The sequence below is a fragment of the Microtus oregoni genome, unplaced genomic scaffold (assembly GCF_018167655.1).
Source record: "Microtus oregoni isolate MIOR12 unplaced genomic scaffold, Mior012 000025F_ref0000491, whole genome shotgun sequence".
Classification (NCBI taxonomy): Eukaryota; Metazoa; Chordata; class Mammalia; order Rodentia; family Cricetidae; genus Microtus; species Microtus oregoni.
This window is the reverse complement of record NW_024543084.1, coordinates 14,279,815-14,293,232: the sequence shown is the minus strand read 5'-3', so window position 1 is coordinate 14,293,232 and position 13,418 is coordinate 14,279,815. Positions and strand designations below refer to the sequence as shown.

Here is a 13,418-nt window from a genome sequence, read left to right as displayed (position 1 = left end):
GGCATCAGATTTTCCCTGGAACTGTGGTCACAGATCCTTGTGAGTTGCCAGTGGATACTGGGAATCAAACCCAGGTCCTCTGGGAAAGCACCTCAACTACTGAACCATCCCTCCAGTTGTTTCTGTTTGTTGACTGGGTCTCATGTAGTCCGGGCTGGTCTTGAACTCACTGAACTCACCAGGGTGGCTTTGAAGTACTGAGCCTCCTCCACAGTGCTGGGATTATAGGCATGCTCCACCGTGCTTGGCTTGCCAGGCAGATCTTCATGTGTCCAGTTTAGGGATGGAAGCAGAAAGATTCAGTGCATCCTCCAGCCGTCTGCCACAGGCACGGGGCCACTACGTAGCAGTGTTGTTTTTATACAAAATCTCAAACCTTCAATTTTACCAATAAGGACTTGGGAGCCAGTGGCTAGGGTGAAATCCTGCTGGCTCAGAGAGGCAGAGAAAGCACCCAGCTGACCTTCCTCTTCCATGGACATCCCAGAAAAAGGGCCTTTCTCCTACACCATCTCAAGCAAAATTCCTCAAACTGAATATCTCTAGCCGTCCTCCTGACTTCCTCTACTCCCTCTGCTTGCTCCGCCTCTAGACTTGTGGTTGACTTTATTTAATCCTGTTTACAATATTCAAACACAGAGCTCTTGGATTAAAGGTGTGTCCTAGGGCTGAGCCACACAACTAGAAACAGGTTTTCCCAGTAAACAACACAATTTTGAGGTTCACAGTGTGATCAAATATCCTGCAACAGAGCAGAGTGGGGACTGGTGCCCAGGGCTGCCTGACAGGTTCAAGACCACCCTGCCTTTTTAGAACCAAAATGCTGCCTGCCTGCTCCAGAGCCCTTTCCAAGGCCAAGAGCCAGGCATCCCTGTAGCCACAGGTCTCAGGATGGGAGCTGTCATCTCTAGCTACATCCCTGTAGCCACAGGTCTCAGGACGGAAGCTGTCATCTCTAGCTCATCCTCTGGAGGCAGTAGCAGGGTGGTGACATTGAAATTAGAATGTACAAAGCCAGCTGAGAGCTAGCTGCCCTCAGGATTGGAGGTCATTTATTTTTGGAAATGCTTGAGCCCCTAACAGTGACAGGACATGAGCCACTCCCCAGTATAAATAAAAAATGCAGTCAGCTTGGGTGCTGCCCTGGCCCTCAAAGGAACTGAATTCCATGGAGGCTGTGGAGCCTCAAGATTGTGAAGTTAAAGACACCAGCTGGGTGTCGTTGGTGCACAGGGGACAAGAAGATGGATTTCAAAGTCAGCACAGAGCAAGACCCTGCCTCAGAAAACCAAACCAGGGCCTGGAGAGATGGCCCATGGTTAAGGGTGTGTACTGGTCTTTTCAGAGTTTATTCCCACATCAAGCCGGTCACACAGTCTGTAACTCCAGCTCTAGGGGCATCTGACTCTTCTTTCATCTGTGGGCACCTGAACTTGTGCGTGAGTAAGCACATGCACACACACACACACACACACACACACACACACACACTTTGCTGGATAGTTTTATGTCAACTTGACAAAAGCTAAAGTCATCTGAGAGGGGGAACTTTGATTAAGAAAATGCCTCCAGCCTGGACCGTGGTGGCACACACCTTTAATCCCAGCACTTAGGAGGCAGAGATAGGTGGATCTCTGTGAGTCTGAGGCCAGCCTGCTCTACAGAACAAGTTCCAGGACTGCCAGATCGGTTACAAAGAAACTGTCTCAAAAAACGGAACTACACAACCCCCAAAAAGGCCTCCATAAGATAGGGTTGTAGGCAAACCTGTTGGACATCTTTTTAATTAATGATCAATGTGGGAGGGCCCAGCTCATTGTGCCTGGTGCCATCCCTAGGCTGGTAAACTTGGGTTCTATAAGAAAGCAGGTTAAGCAAGCCATGAGGAACAAGCCAGTAAGCAGCACCCTCCATGGCCTCTGCACCAGCTCCCGCCTTCAGGTTCCTGCCCTGACTTCCTTCACTGATGAACTATGATGTGGAAGTGTTAGCCAAATAAACCTTTTCCTCCCCAAGTTGCTTTGGTCATGGTGCTTCACCATAGCATTAGAAGTGTGTGCATGCACGCACACATGCACTTTAAAATAAATCTAGCAAACAACAAACCAGGGAAGTGGGCGTAGCTCCACTGGCACAGTACCTGCTCAGCATACATGAGGTCTGGATCCCCAGTACAAAATGAATTACTCGCCGGGCGATGGTGGCACACGCTTTTAATCTCAGCACTCGGGAGGCAGAGGCAGGCGGATCTCTGTGAGTTCGAGACCAGCCTGGTCTACAGAGCGAGTTCCAGGACAGGCTCTAAAGCCACAGAGAAACCCTGTCTCGAAAAACAAACAAAAAAAAATGAATTATGGGGGCTGGAGAGATGGCTCAGTGGTTAAGAGCATTGCCTGCTCTTCCAAAGGTCCTGAGTTCAATTCCCAGCAACCACATGGTGGCTCACAACCATCTGTAATAAGGTCTGGTGCCCTCTTCTGGCCTGCAGACATACACACAGACAGAACAATGTATACATAATAAATAAATATTTTTTTAAAAACAATGAATTACTGTCAAGAACATTATTCTACCAGAGGAAGCACCAACTAAAAGACCACCTATGACAAGGTCCAATTCTCAGGAACGGTCCAGAAAAAGCAAGGAGTGGAGAGAGCTGGGGGCAGCCCGGAGAGCACACGACAGTGACAGAAATGTTTTGAAGTATATCACGGGAGTGGGTAATCCTTACTGAAACCCTCAAGGAAATGCATTTATGGGGGACCAAGTACACCCCAACAAGACTGCTTAAACCACTGGCCTTGTTTAAAACCCACTTACTTGCCAGCACTGGAGCGACATGTCACAGCTTACACTCTAGAGGGCCTGGAGGGGGCGCAAGCATGGACCCTTCCATTATTTGTTTGAGACGACTTTTCGGGCATCCCAGCTGGAGGACAACCTCCTGTTCCCATCTCCACAGCCGACCCCACAGATGTGTGCCACCATACCCAGCTTAGGGGGCTCTACCAAGACTGAACCCAGGCTTTCTACGTGTTCGACTCCACCAGCTGAGCCACATCCCCTGCCCTGTTCTGCTTCTCCCTTTCGAGAGAGGGTCTCATGTAGAGCCAGACGAGCCTGCAATTCTGTAGCCCAGGGGGGGCCTTGGACTCCTGATTGTCCTCATCTCTAGCTGAGTGCTAGGATTCTAAGTGTGTGCACACTTCACCTGTCCCTTTTTGAGACAGGGTCTCTTGAAGCTCGGGCTGGCCTTGAACTCTGTGTAGCCAGAGATGGTTTTGTCCTTCTGATCTCCAAGACAAATCTCTCTCCTTTCCCCAGGATTGCAAACTGTGCGACCCAGACCCACATCATTTTCAAATAAGGTTAGAGTCAAGCCATGCCAGGGCTCCAGCGCGGGCACAACAGAATTGCTGGGCTTTAGGGACAACTGTGACGCTAACACTCTTACCGGAACACTGCCTTAAAGATCTGCTGGCTGAAGTGCTTATCAAAGAAATTCATGCCTGAAGCTTGCTCTATGTACCCCGGAGAGGAAACAGAAAGCAAATGTGGAAGAATGTTCATGCCAACTAAAGGTGTTGGTTTTGCAGAGTACTTTGTTGGTTTTGAACAATACGCTGGTGCAGTGCTGGGGATTGAATTCAGGGTTCTGTGAATGCTGGCCAGGTGCTCTGCCACACACACCCCTTCAGATGCAGAGCCAAGCAGATCTCCCTGAGTTCAAGATCAACCTGGTCTACAAAGCAAAGACTAGAACATTCAGGGCTACATAGATCCTGTCTCAAAAAAAGGAAGGAAGGAAGGAAGGAAGGAAGGAAGGAAGGAAGGAAGGGAAGGAAAGAATTCTGGCTACAGAGACCCTAAGTTCCCTGTGTGTATGTGCATATGTTGTACAGATGAGGTCAAAGGTCAATACCGAATGTCTTCCTTTATCATCAATCTTGACTTGTTTTAATGCAGGATTGCTCACCGAACCCAGATTTGTGATTCAGCTAAACTGGCTAGTCTTCAAGGCCCTAAGGATCCTCCCGTCTCTACCCCCGTTACGATTTTGTTGCCACGGTGCCTGCCTTTTCTGTGGACTCAATGCCCACAGCTAGCACTTGACCTGCTTGAGACATCTAGTCCACGCCCAGTCCCCAGCCCTGGCTGGCCTGAACTTACTGTGTAGACCAGGCTGGCCTCACACCCATAGAGATCCTCCTGCGTCTGCCTGAGTGCTAGGATTAAAAGCATGAGTGATCATCACCTATTGGCAGGTTTTGTCAACTTGACACAAGCTGGAGTCATCAGAGAGGAGGGAGCTCAACTGAGAAAACGCCTCCATAAGACGGGGCTGTAGGTGAGCCATTAGGGCATTTTCTTAGTGATTGATGGGCTTAAAGGGCCCAGCCCATTGTTGGTGGGACCATCCCCCGGCTGGTAGTTCTTGGTTCCATACAAAGGCAGGCTGAGCAAGCCGGTAAGGAACATCTAGAGTATCCACCAATGGCCCCTGCATCAGCTCCTGCCTCCAGGTTCCCGCCCTCACTGCTTTTGGTCATGGTGCTTCCTCACAGCTACAGTCACCCTCAGACAGATGCCCATGAAGACATGTGAAGATGTGATGGGCTGTGGTCACCTGGGCCACCTCAACCCCTGGCTGGGTGCAATGCAGAAGTGCAGGCCACCTACCTCACATCTGTACCTTGCCATCTTAGGGACCCAGAGACCCTGTCATGCTGTCACATGGCTGCAAGAGTGTTCACAGCCCACATCACAATCACCGCACCGAAGGGCAGCTCTCCAGTCACTGCTCCACCCCAGCCCGGCCCTACACCCAGGAAGACACAGGAGAGGCCTGTTTCCGTCGTTTATCTGATGCACAGTCATTGCACACGCTCTTCATGGGGTTTAGAAGTTGACAGATCGAGTGCTAGAGGGCAGTACGGGACACGTGAACAAGGACAGATGAAAATGCCACCGCTGTGAGGTTCAGGGGCAATAAGGGTGGGCCTGTGCCAGGGCTCACTCACAGCTCAGTAAGTGCAAATGAAAGGAATGTCAGACTGAGTGCGGAGGGAGGGCTGCTCCTGAGCACAGGGCCTCGGTCACCCTTCCACCCTCTCCTCACTATGTCCTCCCGACCCTGGGAGGGACTGGGTCCCAGGAGCCCATGCACAACCCCAGACCAGACAGGAGTCTCATCTCCTGTAGGTCTCACAACCTGAAAGGAGCAGAACACCCAAATAAAGTGTTAAGGCAATAAATAAAAACTTCCCAGCTCGGGATAAAGGAGAGGGCTCCCAGAACCCCTGCAGCTGCCATGACAATGCTTGCAGAGCTGTCTGCAGGGCCCTGGGTGGCAGCAGCCCTGAGGTGGGCGCTATGCTGCTGGGCAGCCCCAAAGTCCGTGTGCATGGAGTTAAAGGCAAAATGCTGAGTCCGCTTCTTGTTGGGGAGGGGGGTCTGACCCTGCCCTCCCTGCCATGGTTCCCAGGCCCTCACTTCTAGAGCAGCAGATGGTAAGCCTTTGTGAGCTCTGCTTAGAGCCCTCAGCTGGAGCCTAGCACTGCCCAGGGAGTTCCAGGCTCACAGGAGTGGGATGTGCCCAGTCCCACCTTCTCCATCTTTGGTGGTGGCAGAAGTGGGATAAAAACTGAGTCTTTGGCAGGGCATGGGAATGTGGGACAGGGTCCTGGGTTGGTGCCTGGGTTTCTGAAGGGAGCACGGGTGGGGCGAGCTCACCTCAGATGGGGCTTTCCATACCGACCAGAAGCCTTGGTGCTGGCTCCTACTCCAGGACCCTGTGACCGTCACCATAAAGCCCTCATGTCTTATCCCTCACCGACACCTCCTTGCCCTCTGTCTGCAGCCCAGAGGGGACTGGGGCTCTGTGGTCCATATCTCTACACCTTCTTCTCAGGTCTTCCCCTTGTCACACCTTGCTGCCCCTGCTGCCCAGGCAACCCCGAGGGCATCTGGATGGGCTCCTAGTGGTTCCTCTCCATGGAAATTTGTCCTCCAGGTGTTGGGATTCCCAGATGAGCAGGCATAGCAGGCTCAGGGACAATGGCCCTTGGCCACCCTGACCCTTGGATGCCAACCCGAAGGAAGGGAAGGGCAGCCTTTTCTCTCCCATCACCCTTGTGAATGAGGCTCAAGCAGCCACCTCTCCCCTCAGGCTGTGTCCCCATTACTGCAGCTCTTCCAGGGGCCCATTCTCTCGAGGTACTGGCCCATTCAGCCCAGTGCTACTAGCCACTGGCGCCCCCAGGTAGCCCAACAGGATCTCGCTGCGGCGCCGGGATAACTGCAGGATATCGTCTGCTAGGGCCGGCACCGATGTGTAGCGTACGTTGTCCAGGTCGAACATATCCCTCAGGTACTGCACAATCTGGTGCTGAGGTAGGAGACTGGTGTTGGGCCTGGTCCTGTGACATTTTCTACGTCCTACAAAGTCCTTTCTCAGTGACGAAGCCCCAGCCCACCTACCCAGTCTCAGGCCCTGCCTTCCTGGGGCTCCTACATCCTCAACTAGAACAGCCCAGCGCCCCACCCCTCTTCTGGCAATGAGAGGGTGCCTGTATCAGGAACAGGGAAGCAGGGGTTGTTGTCACGTACCTTGAAGAAAGCACAGACTTCCGCGAGCTGGGGTTTGGGTCCGAGGAAGCCAAATGCCAGCACAGGACTGACATGCTCCGATACGGAGTAGAAATGGGAGATGAAGCCATCAGGCACCTATGGTGAGTGGCAGGGTTGGGGATCAAGGATCATTTAAAGGCCCTGGGTCCTGGCTAGCTGACCCTAGGTAAGCAGGGGGGTCCTGTACAGCCCTGGTTTTCAAATCTACAGAAAGGGCTAGCAGACATTTCTGAGAGCTTCCCCATGCAGGCTGTAATGGGCAAAGTCTCCCGAAAGAAAGCACTAGCCATGGCAATTGGTGCTGACTGGGCAGTAGAACCTGGCAGCCACGGGGACCAATCAGCTACTCCATCCAGGGTGCAGATGCCATCTGCCTGCTCCCTGACTCCTGTGTGCACTGGCCACTCGTGTGCACCCCCCCACCCCCGCCAGTGTCCTTCTCCTCTGCTCAGTCCTGGGATATGATGGCTGCTCCCAAGGGAAGAGACAAGGTAGAGAGAGACACATGCCCTCTGGGGCACCTGGCCAAGCGGGGTACAGTGGCAGGATGGGTGGTTGGTGAGGAGTGGGGGGCTCTGCTGCACCTATCCCTTCTAGTCGGGGAGTCCTGGCCGCTTAGGACTCAGTAGCGCTCCCAAGAGGTCTCACCAATCACTCACCATCAGGAGCCTCCTCTTGGCTTTCAGGACAGACCAGCACGCAGTGGCCAGGGCCTGGAACAGGTAAGAGCCCAGTCTAGAGTTAGAGCACTTTAACCCACAGCCCTGGACGAGTCCTTCCCACAACTTACCCACACTCATCCATGCCTGGACCTTGCTTTTCCTTTACCCTAAGTTTGACAACAGATGACTTATCACTTTATATGTGTGTGTTTATACCCTAAATTTGACAACATGCCTAGTTTTCACTCTGTGAGTGTGCCTGCACGAGTTTGTGCACTGTGTGTGTCCAGGAGCCTACAGAGTCCCCAGGCCAGGGGATGCTGGATCCCTCAGAACTGGAGTTATAGGTGGTTGTGAGTTACCATGTAAGCATCATGAAACAAACCTGGGTCCTTTTCAAGAGCAGCCAACACTCCTCCCACAGAGCCATCTCTTTAGCCCCATACACCTAGTTTTGAATCCAGGCTCCAACGCTTACTGCTTCAGAACTCCAGTTAGGTACTGATGCTTCCCAGGTATTTCCTCCTCTGTGAAATGCTCATGATGTGTACCCTGCCCACCTCACCTGCTGGCTGTGGGGAGCCACCATGAGCATCTATGAAAGGCCTGCTTGGAGATCAGTCATGGGCAGCAGCACCACAATGTTACTAGAGTTCTCACTGGCAGCCTTGGGTTTTTTCTTTTTTTTTTTCTTTTCTTAAAAACTTTGTTTATATTTTATGTATGAGTGCTCTGTCTGCATGTGTGCCTGCATCCTAGAAGAGGGTATCAGATCCTATTACAGGTGGCTGTGAGCCACCACATGGTTGCTGGGACTTGAACTCAGGACTTCTGGAAGAACAGTCAGTGCTCTTAACCTCTGAGTCATCTCTCCAGCCCTTGGTTTTGATTTTTTTTTTAAAAAGATTTATTTATTTATTATGTATACAGTATTCTCAGTACTCTGCCTGCAGGCCAGAAGAGGGCACCAGATCTCATTACAGATGGTTGTGAGCCACCATGTGGTTGCTGGGAATTGAACTCAGGACCTTTGGAAGAGCAGGCGGTGCTCTTAACCACTGAGCCATCTCTCCAGCCCTTGGTTTTGATTTTTCAAGTCAAGGTCTCACTACATAGCCTGGCTGTCCTGGAAATAGCTCTATAATCCAGGTTGGCCTCAGAGATATGCCTGCCTCCACCTCCCAAGTGCTGGAATTAAAGGTGTGCACCACCACTGCCTGGCTAGTTTGATTTTTGGTTGTTTGTTTGGGGGGGGGGGGTAGAGGTGTTGGGGGGGGATTACCTCTATTTTAAACTAAGGTGATGCATTAAAATGAATATAATTAGTGTCAACCCAGGGTAAAGGTCTGAACCACATTAAGTACAATGCAAAGGGAAATGTGCACTTCTGCCAGAACCAGGGCATCAGGAAACTCTGGAATGCCGAGTCTGTCACCCCAGATCTCAGTGAACAGGGACTGGCCCTGGAGTTGGAGGATAAATGAACTCGAGGGACAAGAGACTAGTGCCCAAGTTATGTACCATGAACACATACGGAAAGGGACAGTGGCCCACCGTTTCCTTGAAGCTGTCGGACAGCCAGCGGTTCCGCAGGACAGCGAGCACTGAAGATGGGGGGTTCTCCAAGTCCTCGAAAGCATCCATGAGGATGAAGTCCAGCACAATGTCAAAGAAGCTCATGCATGCCACCTGCAAAAGGGGATGCTCGGTCTAGAGCTGCTGTTGCTGTGGGGGGCTATGCAGCACACGTGAGGAAATGGCTGGAAGCCAGGCTCTGTGTGTGCAGTGATGAGCCACCTCAGCTGCTCAGCATACATACATGTAAAGCTGGGCACAAGCTCCCACCAAAAGGATCTCAGTTCTATAGAACCCAAGGAGCTCGACACGAGCCAACTCACCCCTCGGCCCTCCAGCTCCAGCCGGGTGGTGGCCCAGGTCTCAGGCCGCAGGGCGTAGCTCAGCATCTCCTCATAGCTCTCCAGGAAACCTTTGGGACTCTGTGAGAAGCACAGCCGGTTCTGGTTGGGGGAGAGGCCCTGAGACCCAGCAGGGTAAGATTCACAGGCAGGCTGGGCTGTGGATAGAATGTGCCAGCAGAGCTGGGCCTTACTCCAAGGAGGAGGTGTCTTTTGCCTGAACTTTCCGACAACTAGGGTGTGTCTGGGGCAGAATCCACACCAGAGCACCCAGCCATGTCTGTTTGGCTCATTACTAAACACCTGTGGCCTTCTGGGAGCCAGGCACAGCTCCATTACATGACCTGTCCTTGGAGGGGCCCGGGAGAAGGTGTGGTTTTCAGGGGTGGAGACCATCGGCCATCCCCTGGCACAGAAGCACTCCCTAAGCACTGGAGCGGACTCTTGCAGGGCCAGGGCATGTGGCTCAGTAGCACAGGCTTGCCTAGCATGGAGGGTGGCTGACACAGGACACATCCACTTATAAATGGAAAGAGAAAGACCCAAGTCTTGGCCAAAGGCGGCAAGGTTACAAAATGGCCCTGATGCTAAAACTGCAGACAGGGCTCTGAGAGCGCCTGTGCTGGGGCGCAGGGCCTTTTCTAGTGGAAAACAAGCCGAAGACTGACTGGGGCAGAGGCAGCAGAGGCCTGCTCAGAACGGCCGGGCTCTAGGCCACTTGTTTTCTATTTCCCCTCCTATTCCTGGGAGGCCAAGGAGAGCCAACTAAGGCATAGGCTGGACCCGGCATTCGTGACTGCAGAGCTTGGCTCTACACTTCACTTGCTCAGTGGCCTGGGACACCTCCTCTCCCTTTCCAGCCTCAGTTTCCTCATCTGCTACACGAAGACTGTGACAGAGCTAACGGCTGCTGGAGAGACATGAAAGAGCAGCCTGGAGCTCACTTGGGGGCAGATTGCAGGCACTGGGGACAGTCTCCTGGCTATGGTAAACACAGCACCCATCAGGGCCTTCAATGTCAGGGGTTCAACTGCACACACACCCGTGCCAGGCTTACAATCCTGGCCCCTGGGGGCTTCACTGCATGGTGGGAAGGACAAGGGGCATCCTATGTAGGATGCAGGGTAAGAAGGCCAGAGTTGAGAACCCTCCGGGTTTGTTTTCTTTGCCATTATACATTATACACACTTCCCATACTCTCTTCTATATGGACTTCATAACTGTCTAAATAAAAAGTAATCAAGGAAGATGTGCTATGCAGAGGGCAGCACAGAGGAAGGTCCAAAGCAGGCAGAGGTCCTGGTCTGCCCCCGAGGCCCAGTGCCCAAAGCTGCGCAGGGCCAAGTAAGCCCAGCATAGCACACGTCAGCCTCAGGTCATGACCGAGGGCAGCTGGACCAGGGCATCTGAAGCGGTGGGAGACAAGTGTGGTCGCAGGGTCTAGATCAGGAGAGCGAGGACTAAGAGGACAGCCTATATAACAGCTTCGCTCCAGCAGAGCCCCAGGACGCTGAGGCAGGAGCATTGGCATGAATGAGTAAGAGAGAGCCAGCATGATGCTGCAGTGGCAAAGGCACCTACCACGTGCTGACAACTGTAGTTCAGTCCTGAACCCATATATAGAAGAAGAGAGCCAATTCCCACAAGCTGTCCGCCGTCCTCCACATGCAACAGGTGCAGTGCACAGGCCCCCAGACTCATGTACACAAAACAAAAATTTAAAAAAAGCTGGGCATGGTTGTGCATGCTTGTGATCGCACTACTTGGGAGGCTGATGCAGGAGGATCAGGAGTTCAAGGTCATCCTCAGCCACAGAGCCAGCCTGTTACACAAGACCCTCTCTCTCAAGAGACTTGTTCCAATCCGTCGCGGGTGATAAATATGGAGAGCCGTGCAATCTCTCCCTTAAGCAAAGAGCCGTGGAGCAGTGGACACAGTGGCAAAGGTTAAGGTTACAAAAACCCAGTACCAGCCAAGACTGAGCACACAAACTCTTCTGCTGCCAACAGGGACCAATGAGAGCCTTTGAAAGTCCTGCCAGGGTCTGAGAGAGGTCTCACAGGTGCCCATGGAGTCTGTGTGGGGATGAATGCAGCCATCAACACCTGAACAACAGCAGATGCCACCAAGATGCCTGCCCACAAGCTGGAGGGCTTTGCAGGCAGTAATTCCCATACCAGCAAGTTACAGTGGAACAGGAAGAGATATCCTGTGATGTCACTAAGTAAAAACTGCATGCTGCTGGCGGGGCACAGCTGGGGAGGTGGGCAATGGCACCTGCAGTCAGAACATCCACGGAGCAGATCTGGGACTTCAGCAAGGGTCACCTTGGACAGATGCGGGGACCTTCTGCAGTATGCATTTCTTTGGTTGGTCTTTTATTTTTATTATTTTGTTTTGTTTTGTTTTTCAAGGCAGGGTTTGTCTGTAGCTTTGGAGCTGGTCCTGGAACTTACTCTGTGGACCAGGCTGGCCTCAAACTCACAAATTTCCGCCTGCCTCTGTTTCCCAAGTGCTGGGATTCAAGGTGTGCTCCACCCCCCCCCACCCCCCATATTGTGGTTTACATTTTATAACTGGTCAGTTTTATAAAGCTGTACTGTTTGAATCACAAGTAAGAAAGAGTTCAAGTCTCTAGCCTTCTTAGTTGGAGCAGGGAGGGTTTCCGGGTTGGGAGGGACCAGCATCCCTTTCCCGGCACCCCATGGCCATATGAAGATGCCAGGACTCTACTTGATTTCAACATGTTTGTATGCATGTGCGGGCCACACAGGGGCTCAATGAGACTGACTGGCAGGAGCTCACAACACTAGGATTACAACACACTCTACCGCACGTGGCATTTAGCAGACGGGCTCTGAATTCAGGTCCTCATGCTCGCCTGGCCAGCACTTAACAACTGAGCCATCGGCTCAGCTCCCAGAACTGCTGCCTTAATTATTACTGTGTTCACAGGAGTGTAGACACACGCATACCACAGGCCGCATGAGGAGGTCAGAGGACAGCTTTTGGGACTTGGTCTCCCTTTTCATCATGGGTTTTGGGGATCTTCCTCAGGTCACCAGTCCTATAGGGCACAGTTTTACCCACTGAGCCATCTCATAGGTCCCAGTTTGTTGTTTTTACAGAGCCAATCAACAGTTAGCAAAACAAAGCAAACACCAGTCAGAAATAAGGTCTCAGAGGGAAAGGTCATGGGCAAGAAAATCTGAAACAGTCCCACCCCGGCTACCTTCTCAGCTCTGGTCATCAGGCCTGTCACCATCTGCCGGCCGACCTCCCCAAAGAAGACCTGGTTGTCCCTTTCTTCCAGAAGCCCCTGAAGAAAGAAGTGGGTGAGCTGTTGGCCTCCCAGAGTCCATGGAGAGGGCAGAGTGACCCTGTGTGGGGCAGGCCCAGCGCCCTCCCCAGTGACCCCCGCACCACACCCACCTCAAAGGCCTGCCGTACACAATGCAACTTGGCCAGGAAGTCCTGGTCACTGTAGCAGCCCAGCAGCTCTGTCCTGAGGAGAGGGACAGATGGTGTCATGCCACCTGGTCCTGACTAGCCAAGGTCCAATGGAGGTAGGGTGTACTCTGGGCGAGTAGGAGAGGGCAAGGGTCCAACCTGGCCCGCCTCAGCCTGGCAGTATGACCTCTCTACATCCAGCCTCGCTCCACTCAAAGGCACAGGCTGACTGGATGTTCTCTAGGCCCTCACCGGCCCCTCTAGCCCTGGGCACAGTAGCAGTGATGGCTATGGTGTCTAGCCTGACCTTAGCCTCCTTTAGATCACAATCAGCCATCACTGCTCCCTGGAAAAGTACCAAAATGGCGTCTCTCTCAGTCACTAGAGCCCTCGACAGCTTTCTGCTATTTTCAGGCAGTAGACTTTTAAACCATGACAAGCCACGATGGGAAAACAAAGTGCAAGACCACAGGACAGCAGCTTCTCCTGAAGATTACGATTTCTATGTGGTTAGTGCCGATGGGAGAAAGAGGCATTCTCTTGAGTAGTGCACCCTCTGACAAGGTGTCCATACTCCTGAAACAACCCTCACCCACGCTCCTTGCTGCTGGAGGCAGCCCTAAGGAAACACACCAGCTCACTCGCTCTGTTCATGCTCTCTCTCTTACACACACACACACACACACACACCCTCGCTTCTGTTCATGCTCTTTTTTTTTTTTTTTTTTTGGTTTTTCGAGATAGGGTTTCTCTGTGGCTT

At 52.4% G+C, this 13,418-nt stretch overlaps 1 protein-coding gene across 3 annotated transcripts in view; it reads right to left on the bottom strand.

Annotated features, from left to right (window-relative positions):
- Positions 1–4,845: 4,845 nt before the first annotated feature.
- Positions 4,846–13,418, bottom strand: part of Miga2 (mitoguardin 2) — a 29,161-nt gene continuing 20,588 nt past the window's right edge. For 2 of the 3 annotated variants that reach the window (XM_041675027.1, XM_041675029.1), the window contains 7 exons: positions 12,641–12,713; positions 12,441–12,527; positions 9,191–9,289; positions 8,847–8,981; positions 7,290–7,343; positions 6,610–6,726; positions 4,846–6,388 (listed from right to left, as the gene is read on the bottom strand). In XM_041675027.1, coding sequence (XP_041530961.1) covers positions 6,182–6,388; positions 6,610–6,726; positions 7,290–7,343; positions 8,847–8,981; positions 9,191–9,289; positions 12,441–12,527; positions 12,641–12,713 — 772 coding nt within the window. In that variant the 3' untranslated portion in view covers positions 4,846–6,181. Of the gene's footprint in view, positions 6,439–6,609; positions 6,727–7,289; positions 7,344–8,846; positions 8,982–9,190; positions 9,290–12,440; positions 12,528–12,640; positions 12,714–13,418 lie in introns of all 3 variants that reach the window. The other variant, XM_041675028.1, reaches the window with a different exon arrangement.